At 50.8% G+C, this 14,195-nt stretch overlaps 1 protein-coding gene across 3 annotated transcripts in view; it reads right to left on the reverse strand.

The window, feature by feature from the left end:
- Window positions 1-22: 22 nt before the first annotated feature.
- Window positions 23-14,195, reverse strand: part of CSNK2A2 (casein kinase 2 alpha 2) — a 34,941-nt gene continuing 20,768 nt past the window's right edge. For 2 of the 3 annotated variants that reach the window (XM_084861296.1, XM_084861294.1), the window contains 6 exons: window positions 10,715-10,798; window positions 9,608-9,718; window positions 8,850-8,951; window positions 8,543-8,643; window positions 7,604-7,752; window positions 4,218-5,875 (listed from right to left, as the gene is read on the reverse strand). In XM_084861296.1, coding sequence (XP_084717422.1) covers window positions 5,799-5,875; window positions 7,604-7,752; window positions 8,543-8,643; window positions 8,850-8,951; window positions 9,608-9,718; window positions 10,715-10,798 — 624 coding nt within the window. In that variant the 3' untranslated portion in view covers window positions 4,218-5,798. Of the gene's footprint in view, window positions 428-4,217; window positions 5,876-7,603; window positions 7,753-8,542; window positions 8,644-8,849; window positions 8,952-9,607; window positions 9,719-10,714; window positions 10,799-14,195 lie in introns of those variants that run through there. The other variant, XM_084861295.1, reaches the window with a different exon arrangement.

Here is a 14,195-nt window from a genome sequence, read left to right on the forward strand (position 1 = left end):
CTGCATGCGTTTCTTTTAAAACCTTTTATTCAATAATATATACTTTTTAAAATCATAATATGTAACTGCCCATCATGCCATGTCAGCCCCCACGCTGAGAACCGGGCGGCCGGGGGCCGCGGCATCCAGGGGTGCGGCAGGGGGGGAGCAACAGGAACCAACGACCATTCCGCATACCCTTCACATCTCCCATGCTCTCTGGGCCAGGAGGAAGCCAACCGGAAGCCAAAGGCGTGGGAGCCTTCTACATTCGGAAGTGAGGTTTGATCTACGGTGGTGGGCTGCCCTTCCGCTCGTCTAGTTCGTGCTCGCCAAAGCCCGCCACCGTGTGTGTCTGCTCGCGGCACGTGATCCCTCTACACGCGTTAAAGACGTTTGATTTGGTTCTCGTTCTGCTTATGGAAAAGTGAGAGGAACCGCAACAGACCTGGGGAGAGACGGGAGGAGGGGAAAGACGCGTTAATCGATCTGGCCGGGCCTCCCTGGCCCGTGGCTCCCTCCTGGAGCGGGCTGGGGAGCGTGGGCAAGCTGGCCTGTCCACACTTCCTCTCTGATGCCCATCGAGAGGCAGTCTCTGCACGGCCTCCTGGGAGAGCGAGGGGAAAGGTCTGGACCCCACGGGGGTGACCACGTCTCTTCCCCTCCTCGCAGGCCCGGGACGCTGACCGTCCTGTGGGATCTAGCTACAAGGTGTGCAGGCCTCTGGCCCCCGGAGCCCCATCAGGCCTGATCCAAGCTACTGAAGACAGCGTGGGGCTGAGCTAGAGGACTGGCTTTCTCTGAATGACAGAGGAGGGGCCACGTCCACTAAAAAAGGGAACTAGCTCACACAGGGATAAGCCGAGGAGGGTGACAGCTGTTCGTGTGGAAAGACATGCAGGTTATAGGGTTCCTAGGAGAGCTTTTACCAACTCCAAAGGAGGGCACAATGGCAGTGCGCTCACAACTGCAACCTGCGTGTGCCCGCCCTGTGTCCTGAACTCTCCCCTGGAATCGTGGCCTGAAAACTGCTCCTCCTCCATGTCCAGCGCAGTGGGGAGGGAGGGAGATGCCAGCAGAACCCCGGAGTCTCAGGACGGCACCTCAGCCCGAGGGGAAGGCCTGCGCCCCAGGGCGGCGGTCACGGGAACACAGGTCCATGGGCCCGGGGCACAGAGCTCTGCTGCTCAGAATGAGGCCGCATGGCGCACACGGGGAAGAGATTAGTTTGCCTTTCGGCGCTCCAGAAACTGATTTCCGAGCATCCAACTCCACAGAGGGACCAGGCGGGGAGAGAAAGAACATTCATTCTTTCTCTCCACCTGCCAAACAGCAAGAACGGGCTCGGGAGGCGTTTGAAATGCAGAGCACTGCCGTGGAGGCTCAGGTTGTGGAAGAGAACGAGTCAGCCCCAAGAAGCGGGGTCTGGGGGATGCAGCTCAGAAGCGGGAATCAAGCACCAGCACTATGTCCCCCCGCCGACATGCCTCCCGCCGTCTCTGCAGCCACCACACACATCTCTGCCCTTCCATCTCTCCCCGGAGACAGGATACACTTAAGGTCCTCAGAGCAGGGGCTTGCCGGCCCCTCGGGAAGGCGGGTGACTGGCGTTTTTATTTAGGCAAAACGGGATCTCACAGCACAGAATTCGTACGCCAGCCATCCAGGGACACACCAAGTGGCCACCCCTGGTCTGAGGTGGTCCTGTGTAAGCATCGCCGGCCAGGCAGCACTGCTTCCAGGGTTCTCGGTTCACCCAAGCTTTACGCGGAGCGCCAAGGTCTCTGTCCCAACCTCTCAGTCACCATTCACAGCAAGAAAAGCCAGCGAGTGAAAAACGGTTAATTTATTGAGTCCATGAAAGTTGGTTCTTTAAAAACAATCCTCAGTACATGGAGTTGGGGAGGTAAGGATCACATTGGTAGCACATGGTTGAGTCTCTACACAGAAGCACGTCGCCTGCACAGCCCGTCGCCTCGGCTCACGGCCTGCGTGGGGCCGTGTCCACCAAACACATCCATGTAGCTCAGAGCACATGTCCCCACTGGTTTTCTTAGCTGGTGCTTCCCCACCCCCTGCCCTCCCCGCTCCCACCCTGAAGGCAGCAGGCTCCGTCTCAGAGCTCAGTTCACTGACAAACTTTGGCTTCCTGTGTGCTCACGCGGACGACCCAGCTTTTGCATTCAAAAGGGGTTTCTACCTCCATGGCTTGCCAGGTGACTCTCCCTGTGGGTGCCCATGCAGTAACGCAAGTTTCTAAGCGAATCATTTCCTCCGACCCGGCATTAAAGGAAACTGTTAACTGAGCTCTGGATCCACGTCAGTGCACGTACAAAAACTCCTCCTGCTGTTGCTCGTGTCCCAAAGTGATTCTGCTCCCGTCCTCAGCCACGCAGCACCTGGGGAGCCTGCCGTTTCCCTGAGTAGCCCAGGCCGAGCCCCCGCCGCCAGCTCGCTGGGCCTCGGCCTCTGCCTGGGAGAGCACCTTGTGGTCCCACCGGCACCCATCCAGGGGGCAGTGCCGCCTCAGGGCACACCCGGAACACGACCTTTGTGACCCCAGGTCCTCTCCCCTCAGAAGTCACATTCCCTCGAGATCGACCTTTAGACTTGTTATTGGTTCAGCTTCTCCTTTGCCAGCCCGCTGCTGGCCCGGCCTCGCCCGGCCCCCGAGGATCCCAAGCCCTGCCTTCTCCTCTAATGAATCCATCAGAGCACCTTCCCCTTTGCAAGGGAAAACACTGGCTTTGAGCCTCGTGAGTACAGATGTGCTAGAGTGTCTGTCGGGAGACCCAGCCGAGTGAGTGGCGTTTAAGTGCCCGCAGAACTGGCATGGGCACGTGCCTCGTTGTGAGAAGGCCCACGGAGGCTTGGTCTGCACTGTGCGTGTGACGGCTGCTCCCGCCCAGCCACCCGCCACGGGGACGGGAGGGGCCAGGGCAGGCCAGCTGCTATGACCCAGGGCAGCGTGAACTGCCAAGTAAACACGGGTGAAAAGATGGGCGGCTCTGCCCGCCCCGCGGCCGCCCCAGCTGGAGGAATCCCGCAGCCACGCTGGCGGTGGCGCGGCTGACACACCGCCTGCCCGTGGCCAGCTCTGTGCTCTTCCACACGGGCAGTACCTGAGATGACAGTAACGCTACCCTGTCCCCCACATTTTTTTTTTGCTTTTCTTTAGGAAATAACGAGTCCTTATCATAGGCACTTTTAACCTGTTATAAGGTAATGAAGCAAACAAAATAGCAAATGAAAATTACCGAGATGAATTAAGAAATATGCTAACTGAAAAGGATAGAGGGTGGGAAATCTACCATAGCTTGGTCTAAATATCAGACACTCTCTCTCTCTCTCTCTCTCTCACACACACACACACACACACACACACACCCTCTTTCGGAACTCTCCAGGGAAATGCCTCAAACATCAGTGGAGCCAGGTCCCAGCGGACACACCAGGGTTTGGGCACAGGTTAAGAGAAAAGGTCTGGGCTGGACTCACTCCGGTTTGGGGAAGAAAACCACCTCCAGTGGCAGCAGCCAGCAGCCAGTCAAGGCCAGATGAGAAAGGAGTGGGTGTTTCAAACTTCGTTCTGCAGCATGTCTAAGGCATGAAGACAGGCCAAGGACAGGTGGCAGCAAAGGAGACTGTGCATAAAGCATCGCTGCTGTCAAAGCGGCAGCCACAGAGCCTGGGCAGGCAGGTGAGCGCCTGCACCCACCAAGCCTCGAGCCAAGGAGAGGACAGGGAGCCGCCGGCTCTGCTCCAGATGCTCTCCTGCCTCGGATGGGGCGCCACAGGTCACTACCTCGCCAAGCCCTCCTCTCGGTCCCGGCCTGGTCCACAGGCACCTTAAAGGGGCGGGAGAGCATGGGGACACGGGGGCGGGGCGCATCTCCCTGACAGTAAACAACAGTCCCGTGTTGCCTCAGAGGGCACGCAAGAAGCTTCTGACAACCCCAGACAGAGTTTTACTGCCCGACATGGTGATCTAGGCCCAGCCAAGAGCGCGTGTCTCGTCTTTCCTTTTCAGGCAGAACAGACGCAGACATTAACATACAGAATGTGCAATGCAGGCAGGTAGTGGATGTACGAGAACCTTGGCGGAATTCATTTCCTGGCTTTGGGATCTTATTTTTTTTCATCTGTAAGCTCAACTCTTATCACTAAGAGTTTTATTTGTACTTCAAGTTCCCGCCCACCAAATGACAAAAATAGAATCTACATTTAGAGATAGGACCTGCTACCAATACCAATATGATTTTATTGGAATATGGAATGTAAACAGATGCTTTCAAACAAACAATCTATCCTTATAAAAAGTATGGCATTATTAAATAGTTAATAAAGAAATCCTATCGTGACGTGGCGGCGGACCCCTCGAGCTCCAGCCTGCCTGTGCGTCCCCGTGGCCGTGCGTGGCTCTGCAGCTGGGGTGAGGGGACCGCTCGCAGATCGTGTTAACGTCAAGTCCCCCAAACAAAATCAGCGCTACTTTTACTTCTTAAAACAAAATCTAGCTTCCTTTGCTAACGTGAAGGCTGGCACAGGGGCCCCAGGCTCTGCTCCCCACTTCGGGAACCCCACTTACTCCCCCAAGGCCCTCGCCGCTTGGGCTGTGGGGGGCCCTGCCCTGTACCTCCAGACCCTGCAGGCGAGACGGACTTGTCATTGCCATCACATTCACGTACTGCCCATCAGAGCTTAGAGGTGCAGAGTACCCTGATTACAGCGGGGAGTTACTTCGTGTGGGGACAGAAAGAGGCAAAAAGGGGGTGGGGATGGGGAGATATATTTTTTTCTTTGCCCAGTAGGTCATTCCTGAATACATTCTCATAGAACCCTTTCCCTCCTTCGCCCTCCCTGACCTGTCTAAGACCGACCTCCCAGCTTTAGTTATGGTCGTGAACAAAGCATCTTTGTTTCAGAGAGATGCGTTAAAATCGGTGCACACATAGGGATGTGCTGGGAAATGGTGAGGCTTCCTTACAAGGCTGCAGACAAAAAAGAAAAAAAAGGAAAAGGAAAAAAAGATACACCCAAAAAAAAAAAAAAATAGCAACAAGATTTTATGGTTAGGCAAATCAACAAAGGTTACAGTGAGCTCCAAGTTATGCACTTAGCATCTAACTTCTGAAGACGGATGGAACTGTTCGTGGCATCACAGGGTTTAAAGTGACGTCTGCCGACACCCGAGAGGACTCATGAGAGGACTGCAGTTTGCTCCCAAATTAATACGCTTAGAGGAAACTGCAGGGCTGAGGTACATTTCCTAGAGAGCTCATGTCATAAAAAAATACATAAAACATGGATTTGTAAAAGAGTTAAAAAAAAATACTGTCGCTGTTTTAATATCTCCTGTTCGTGAGTGAGGCTGGTGTGTCAGTACAGGCTGCTGACGGGCAGCTAAACTGGAGCCTGAATCTCACCCGAGGAAACCAGACCACAGTGGAATAGACAGGAAGTCAGATAGTCAGAGCTGGTTGACCGAACGAGTTAATTCAACAGTGGTCTCCTGTGAGACACAGGTGGGCGCACAACTCCGAGTCTCCCGTCTCCCGTGCATTCCACAGGGAGCGGCCCCTCAGATCCTCAACTAGGTGCGGCGTCTCGCCCGCCGCCGGAGCGTCAGCGCCCTGGAGACTAGGACTGGGGAGTTTCTTTCGTTTTGACAGACTTTTAGGTCTTTACTCTTCTTTGCGTTTAGAAGGAATGACTAGAATTTCTTTGTATCACACTGGAGTTTTCCTTCAAGGTTTGTGTTGGGTTGGTCGGTTTTATTGGCAAGCATCAATGCTGCATTACCCGTCGCCTTCCAGTCTTCATCGGGCCGCCGTGAGGCCACTGGAAAGTACAGCGTTGTCCGCGCTGGGCTGGGACTGCTCCTTCACCACGGGGTCTGCAAGGCAAAGGGCCAGGTCAGCGAGGCTGGGAACATCGCACCGCGCCCGCCTTCCGCCGTGAGCCAGAGGACACGCGGCGGGAAAGGCAGGACCAGGCGGGCGAGGGAAGTGGCAGCATATGGTTATAGAATAGGGGTGTCGAACTCAATCAGAGAAGGGGCCAAAATCTAAAATCCAGCCTAAATCGCGGGCCAAATGGTTTACTGAACAGTCATAAACTGACAATGTCATAAACTGACAGCGGAGTGCAGTGATGACAGTGCGGTGCGGGCCACATTGCAAGGCCTGGCGGGCTGGATTTGGCCCGCGGGCCTTGTGTTTGACACATGTGTTATAGAAGAACGAGGTAATGAAAAACGATCAGGGTGAGCACTCTTACTTCCTCAGAGTCAAGTTCAATGACTCAGACTCACGAAGAGCGGCACAGACTCATCTCCCACTGCTCAAATGTCTCATTTTCTTATGTGCTATTTTCCTCGAATATTAACATCATACCCAACTCCCAATTTCTTCAATGCATGCACAATAACAAGCACTTCAGAGAAAAGGGTGAATAAAAAGAGCTATTAGACCTAATCATTTTGCTCGGTCTGTATGGCTCAGTGGGTAAGTGTCAACCTAAGAACCAGGAGGTCACCATTCGATTCCCAGTCAGGGCACATGCCCAGGCTGCAGGCTGGATCCCCAGTGTGGGGCGTGCAGGAGGCAGCCAATCAATGATTCTCTCTCATCACTGATGTTTCTGTCTCTCCCCATCTCCGTTCCTCTCTGAAATCAAATTACACATTGTAAACATCAGTGCTCTGAATTCCGCCAACTCAAAGGGTAGAGATAGATTTCTGTGGCCTGGACCACTGAAGGGTGAGACCTTTCAAATTCACTGTCTACTGATGCTTATGGGCCAATAGGTTCCAAGACCACAGAGTGATGTCAACTCCAGGCAAGTTTCAGTTAATTGCAGAGGGCAAAAGAAGGAAAGATGGCATATTAGTCAAGCAACGGTTAGGCTGAAAGTGTTGGTCGATTCACATAGTGAACTGACACAGGTCACTTAACCTCCCTTATTCTTGGTCTCCTCTGACTAGCTTAAACCAGCCCACACTGCTGAGAATAAAGTATGACATGTGCCTTACCAGTGCGACTGCACGCGTGCAGAACAAGCAGCCACATAAATGGAATTTATGCACATCCTCTGATGTTAATAATTCAGATAGAATTTTAGTGAGGTCTTTTCATACCTGCTTTCCTTTCCGCAAATTTTAAACTTATTTCCTTCTTTAAAAATGTACTAAGTTACATTATTTTCAATTCATTACTCGTTTTTCTGTGTGTGCTGGTAGAGGGGGGTAGGGGGGTAATATCTTTGATTAGTTTTCAAGAAAAAAGTATATATTTTGTAATCTACCAACTCAGTCACGGGGAATGCTCTAACACAGCGGTCGCCAACCTTTCTGACCTCATGGACCACCAGTAGTCCGAGGACCACCGACTGGCGACTGCTGGTCGGACAGACCAGACTCGAGGGAGCTCCAAGCAAATACCTCCGGGGACCAAGCAGCAGACCGGCCAAGTTGTCTCAATGGTTCAGAGCTAAGGAGGCCAAATTCCAACGGCATTCATTCAAATACCTAGAATTCCCTTGACTGGCCTCAAAGATAAAGGGTGCAAGGACGCTTCCTTTTAAAAAAAAAAAACGAGGCCCCTGCAAAGCGCCGGAGACTCACAGAAGTACGGGTGCTCCATGGCTTCTTTGGCAGTCAGTCTCTGCTGATGGTCGTATCGCAGAAGCTTGTCCAGAAGGTCTAGGGCCTCGGGGCTGACGAGGTGTCTGTTCTCGCTATGTATAAAGTTTTCCCAGCGTTTCCGTGAATGTCTGAGAAGAAAGGGGAGCATCAGCATTCCGAAACGAAGTTCAGCAAGATGCTTGTGTAGTGGGGCCAAAATCAGAGAGGACGGCACTAGTTACAAACTCCTCAAATCTCATTCTGGCCGTCTGCCGCACCCCTATAGCCCTGATCTCAGCCAGTGCACTTGCTAACATCTGTGTGATCCTCAAGCAAAACGGCGCTCCATGACTGATGCGTTAGTTAAGACATTTACATCTGATTCGGATGTAAAAGATTTAGATGGCTTTAGTGAATTCTGGACGAGGCACAGAGATGACTGGGTAATTGTCATCACTCCGTCATTATATTTAGAGCTGCTGGCCTTAGAAACATAGGTCTCATAAAATACTATTGGAAAAATGTCAACACATTTACTTTCCAAAACTATGTGAAAATAGGCTTTAAAATTACCTTATAAATAACCCATTACAGAGAACAAAAGAAATGGTTTCTTATTCCAAGAATCACAGCTTCCTAAGATTTTTCCATTAAAATAAGCTTATGCTAAGCCAAAAAAACTTCTTTTCCGTAACAGTTTTCTATTGATAAGCGGACTGTCTTTTAGAAAAGTAAATTAGAAGACACATGTAAACAATGTCCAAATATCTCAAAATAAGAAATGCACGGGGTGGGGAGAAGGCTACTTGATTCTGGTCTACGGCCATACCACCCTGAACGCGCCCGATCTCGTCTGATTTTGATACAATTAGAAAGGGCAACCTTTCTACTTGTGCAGGGGGGTGAGTTAACGCCCGCCCCTCCTCCCCTCTGACTTACTGTCCCAGGATATCGTTGAAGTGCGGGTCTAGGTCTATGTGATACTTCTTCAGATACCCGTACAGCTCATCGGTACCCAGGACCTTGGCAATGCGAACAAGCTGCAACACAAACAAACTGACCCAATCACCGTGCACAGAACTCCCTGCGCGCCCAGCAGGACGCTGGGACCCAGGTACAGACCCACACTGGGGAGGACTGGGGACCCTGAGAGACAGCCAGGGGCCCAAGGACAGCACCCATGAAGGATGCTGCTTTCCTGGCATCTGCCCCCCAAATGGATATGAGCCAGATGGTGTCCGCTCACCTGGTCATAGTTGTCCTGTCCGTGGAAGAAGGGTTCCTTCCGAAAGATCATGCTCGCTAACATACAGCCCAAACTCCACATGTCCAAGCTATAATCATACATCTGAGGAAATAAGGACAAGCAGTCAGTCACGGGTGCTCCATTTTCCTGATCAAAAAAAAAAAAAAAAAAAAGTAGCCGTGGAAAATCAGCAATGATCATTCTGGGATGGAACAAAGACCAGGCTTTGAATGTATCCAAATTGACTCAGTAAAAAGAAGCCCGGCCGGGTGGTTCAGTGGTTGAGCATTGACCTATGAACCAGGAGGTCACGGTTTGATTTCCTGTCAAGGCACATGCCCGGGTTGCGGGCTCAATTCCCAATAGCAGACATGCAGGAGGCAGCCGATCAATGACTCTGTTATCATTGATACTTCTCTCTCTCTCTCCCTTCCTCTCTGAAATCAATTAAAATATATTTTAAACAACAACAGCCAAAACCAGTTTGGCTCAATGGATATAGCATTGGTCTGCGGACTGACGGGTCCCAGGTTCGATTCCGGTCAAGGGCATGTATATTGGTTGCGGGCACACCCCCAGTAGGTGGTGTGCAGAAAGCAGCTGGTCGATGTTTCTCTCTCATTGATGTTTCTAGCTCTCTATCCCTCTCCCTTCCTCAAAAAACAACAACAAAACAAAAAACACCACCACAAAAAAACAGAGAAAAGGAGAAGCCCCAGGGAAACACACAGCCCGGCGGCGCTCGCCGGCCACGGTACCTGGTAGTCCACGAGGAGCTCCGGGCCCTTGAAGTACCTGGAGGCCACGCGGACGTTGTACTCCTGAGCGGGATGGTAGAACTCGGCCAGGCCCCAGTCTATCAGTCGCAGCTACACATACACACACATACACACAAACAACAGGAAGAAAACAGGTGAGCGGAGTGTTTCTAGATGCCTGGGCCTTAGACCCGGGCCACACCTCGCTAAATGGTAATTATTTGGCCTTATAAAAAATGTTAGCCAGTGCACTAGCAAAAAAAACTGTGCTTTCACTAGCTGTGTAAGAGGCCACTTCTGAGCACAGCACTCAGAATCATATTTGCTTTTCCTTTTTTTAAAATTTAAATTATCCTGGTTTTTTCTCTTGAGATCAATAGAGCTTAAGCATCTCTCTGGCTCCATATAACCCGTATGTGCAACACATGCCCCATCATCAACAGCTTTCGTTATAAGCTGTAGTCGTAACAGAAAGGAGGGGGGTGCGTGCCCCATTCCAGGATCGAGGCACCGCTCTCGCTTCTCATTCATCTACTAGGTCCGCGGTCGGCAAACTGTGGCTCACGAGCCACATGCAGCTCTTTGGCCCCTTGAGTGTGGCTCTTCCACAAAACACCACAGCCTGGGCGAGTCTATTTTGAAGAAGTGGCATTAGAGGAAGTTTAAGTTTAAACATTTGGCTCTCAAAAAAAATTTCAATCCTTGTGCTGTTGCTATTTGGTATTGTTGACTAATGAGTTTGCCGACAACTGTATTAGGTGATTCATTTACTCACCAATTAGGGACAACCAGAATTGGGCACTGAAAATAAGAGGGATCAATGGTATTTTTAAGGCCAGGCAGATTGGTCTGAGGGGTCGTTAGGCAGTAGAAACCATCAGCTGAGCCCCCCAGAAAACCATGCCACAATAAATAAGGGAGTACAGCTGCTCTCCTTGTGACCACACTTACGCTAAGTAGGAACCCACACTGGGAGACTGGGAAATAACAGCATCACCCACCAGTCTGCCCAAGAGAGCAGCACGGGTCTCCAGAAACCACCTAGTACTGGCCAGGGGTGGTGTGCACCTTCCGATGGAAGGCCGTGGCTGCCTAGCTGGAATGTACCTTTTTCTGTTGGTGATCTATCATGACATTGTGAGGTTTCACGTCCCTGTGCATGATTCCCTTGCTGTGGCAGTAATCCAGGGCCTATGAGGTAAAAAAAGCAGAGAAAGGTAAGCAAACCCGCTACCGCCCCCACACTGCAATCATATCGGCATTTGCTTGTGACAGCTCAACTGGGATCGTCTCCCAGGGTCGGCTTACTGTCTGTAACAAAAGAGAAGAAACCGGCCTCAGGGTCGGCCTGCTCTCCGCACGCCGCTGACCGCTGGCCGAGGGCTAAGAAGCGACATCAAGGCTTTGATGGCGGTTTCTCAAAATGGGGGCGATGAGCCATGGCTGGTTTGACTCAACGGTAAGAGTATCAACCTGTGCATTGAAGGGTCAAGGGTTCAATTCCTGCATGTACCTGGGTTGCAGGTTCCATGATTCTCTCTCTCCCTCTCCATCCCGTCCCTCCCCACCACACTAAAATCATTTGAAAAAATACCCTTGGGGGAAGATTAACAACAAACATTTAAAAAGGCTGGGGAGATTTCGGGAGCAAAAACTGTTTTAAAAAATTTAAAACAAAACAACCCTCCTCCTCTCGGCGGGGTCTGTGTGCGGTCCCAGGCTCCCGAATCTCCCTTTTCTTCTGCAATATAACTATTTTCATGAAATTCAATAGTAGGCCCTTTGGCTTGTCTTAAAAAGCACTTGAAGCCTGCCTGAGTCCCTGAGTGATGATGATAGCAGCCCGGAGTCTCAGAGGGCCTACTATGTGCCTGGCCCTGAGGGCTCCTGGTGGGTTTTCCCTGGGAGAGGAGGAGGGTTTCCCAGCTTTGGTGCTGTGAGCATTTGGACAGGAATTCTTTGCTGCGGGGAACTGCCCTGCACACTGCAGGAGGTCAGGCAGGCAGGATTCCCACTACATACCCGATCACAAAGCACCCTCCAACTGTGAAAACCAAAGACCGTGCCAGACTGCCAGGTGACCTGGAGTCTGAAGCGGACTCGACTGAGAACCAGGGGCCTAGACTTCCCTGTGTGGGAGGGAAGCCAGAAGCCAGGGAATGGTCCCCAGCACCAGCATTCCAGGTATAAGCCTATTTTTCCTTTCCCTAGACACTAAGAGAATACAGTGTCCGGTGCTTTTTATATGAAGGTCAAAAACAGGCAAAACTAAACTGTGGTGATTGCCCTGGCCAGGTAGCTCAGTTGGTTAGAGCATCATCCCAATACAGCAAGGTTGTGGGTTCCATCCCCAGTCAGGGCACACACACGAGACTCAATCAATGAATGCATAAATAGGTGGAACAGCAAAAATCGATTTTACCGTCCCGCTGCCCCTCCCCCCCTCAAAAAATAACTAAAAATACAAACTACAGTGGTATCCCTGTAATCTTCAGAGGGGGATACTGAATACAAGGGGACAAGAGAGCCTTTATGGGTTTTCATACCATTCCCCACCAGCCCCGTCCAGCAGCAGAAATACTCCATCTCCGCACTGTCCAATCCGGTACCCACAGCCCCAGGAGGCCCCTGGGTGTTTGGAATGTGAATAACAAAGCCAAAGAGCTTACTTAATTTAAATACCCATCTGCAGGCTGAAGCTACTATTCTGGACAGCATAGATCTGTGCAGGTTTGGGTAAAGGTTTCACTTAGGTAAAATCAAAAAAAAAAAAAAAGGTACACTTAGGATTTAGTCACTTTGTTTATGTAGTTCTACTTCAATTAGATTTTCTCTTTTGTTTTGTTTTATAGCAGAGCTGTAGCAAGACTCCCGTGGCTGTGGCCGTGCCCGAGATGGACCAGGCTCCTGAGGACAGACCTCCCTCGGTCTGAATCAGACCGACTCTGCTCAACTCGCAAGTCACGAGCAATCATGGCGGTCTTCAGCCTGTTTCTACATTTCCCAAGTTTAAACATTGCCTCTCTCTTCTCCCTCCCTGGCCCGTCTCTCCGAGAGAGCATCTAGCGAGTGCTGATCCTGTAATCTTGCCTAGTCTTTGCCCAGATGAATTAGAAGCACACCTGGGATGTGAGAATCGTCTGATGAAAGAAAATTCACGAAGGGGATTAATTCTTTTGCCAAGTTTACTGGTCAGACTCCCTGGGGAGCTACTGGCATAAATTCCTTCAGTTTTAAAATCTGGTCGTTTCTGACCGCTAAGCACGAAAGAGGTTTTCCAAATGTCACCTAGGGTACTACGCCTCATCAGCAGGAAGTGCCTACCGCCTAGAAAATTTCAGTTTTGGGATTGGGATTAGTAAACCTCCCACCTGCTGCCTCTGGATGTCTTACCTGGTCTACGGGCCCCTGTGCCAGGCTTCAGCCTTACCTTCGGGGTGCTGGCCTGCCTCAAACTGTTGGTATTGTGTTCAAGCAACTATTCACAATTCCATCGAAACTCCATCTTGGCATTTTTTCAGTAAAGCTAAAACCTCCTTCTACGCTCTTCCAGGGGTTCTTAATTTGAGATCACACCCCTCCTAAAACTTGAAGTAACACTGTGTACTTCACAGCATTTGTGGAGTGACCTCACTGTTTCCCTTAGACTCTTAGTGCTCCACTAAAAAACTTAGGAAACATAGGCCTACTCCATTTTATAAACCTTTTTAGAATTCTTTACCTAAATGTTTACCTATCCGAACTACCGTAAGAGAGATCATTTCTCCATCCATCAGTAATGGTTGAAAATTTCAGTCTTGGGATTAGTAAGTCTCCCAGAAGGTCCACCCATCACTCTCCCTGCCTGTCAAGGCTAACAGCCAGGGCTAGAGGCTGGGTTGTCTCACGTAAGAAGGGGATTGTAAGAGACGCAAGAAAGAGATGGCCAGGGGTGCCTGCAATCCTGGTGTGCACGTCTTCACAACGTGACCTCAATGCCCTGCCCATCGAGAGGTGGGGTCTACTTCCCACTCTTAGTCTAGGCTTAGCCACGTGACTTGTTCTGGTCAACAACTGGAAACATGACACAGAAGAGTGCTTACATGTCACTTACTCGCTTGCTGCTAGACCAGCACGGGAAGGGCCCAGACTGGTCTCCTGGGGGACGAGGCCTCAGCTGCTCCAGCTGCCCTCCAGACATGTGAACGAGAATATCCTGGACCACCCTAGACCGTCCTGACCAACTGGCCCAGTTAAGCTTTCCCAGACCAAGACTCACCCAGCCAGCCCACAGAATTATGAGAAATAAGAAACTATCTGTAAAGTTGATTTGTTAGGCAGTAAAATCAATAGCAGATATTGATTAAGCAGTGGAAGGAAAACCCCAGGGGCAGTAAGAGCTCTGAAGAGGGAGACTCTACTCTCTGCTATGATGCCCCTGGACTTGGCCATCTCTGTCTGTTCCCCTGGAAACTTTCTACATAAAGATCCCATGATGGAGGCCTCAAGAAAAGATACACCCCAAACAACAAACAAACAAAACCTCTACGTCCTCTGGGCATCAAGCAGCATCCTGCTCATTCTCTGTTCTCTCCAACACTCCCCCTTA

Source organism: Pipistrellus hanaki (assembly GCF_964339955.1).
Source record: "Pipistrellus hanaki genome assembly, chromosome: 15".
NCBI classification, from domain to species: domain Eukaryota; kingdom Metazoa; phylum Chordata; class Mammalia; order Chiroptera; family Vespertilionidae; genus Pipistrellus; species Pipistrellus hanaki.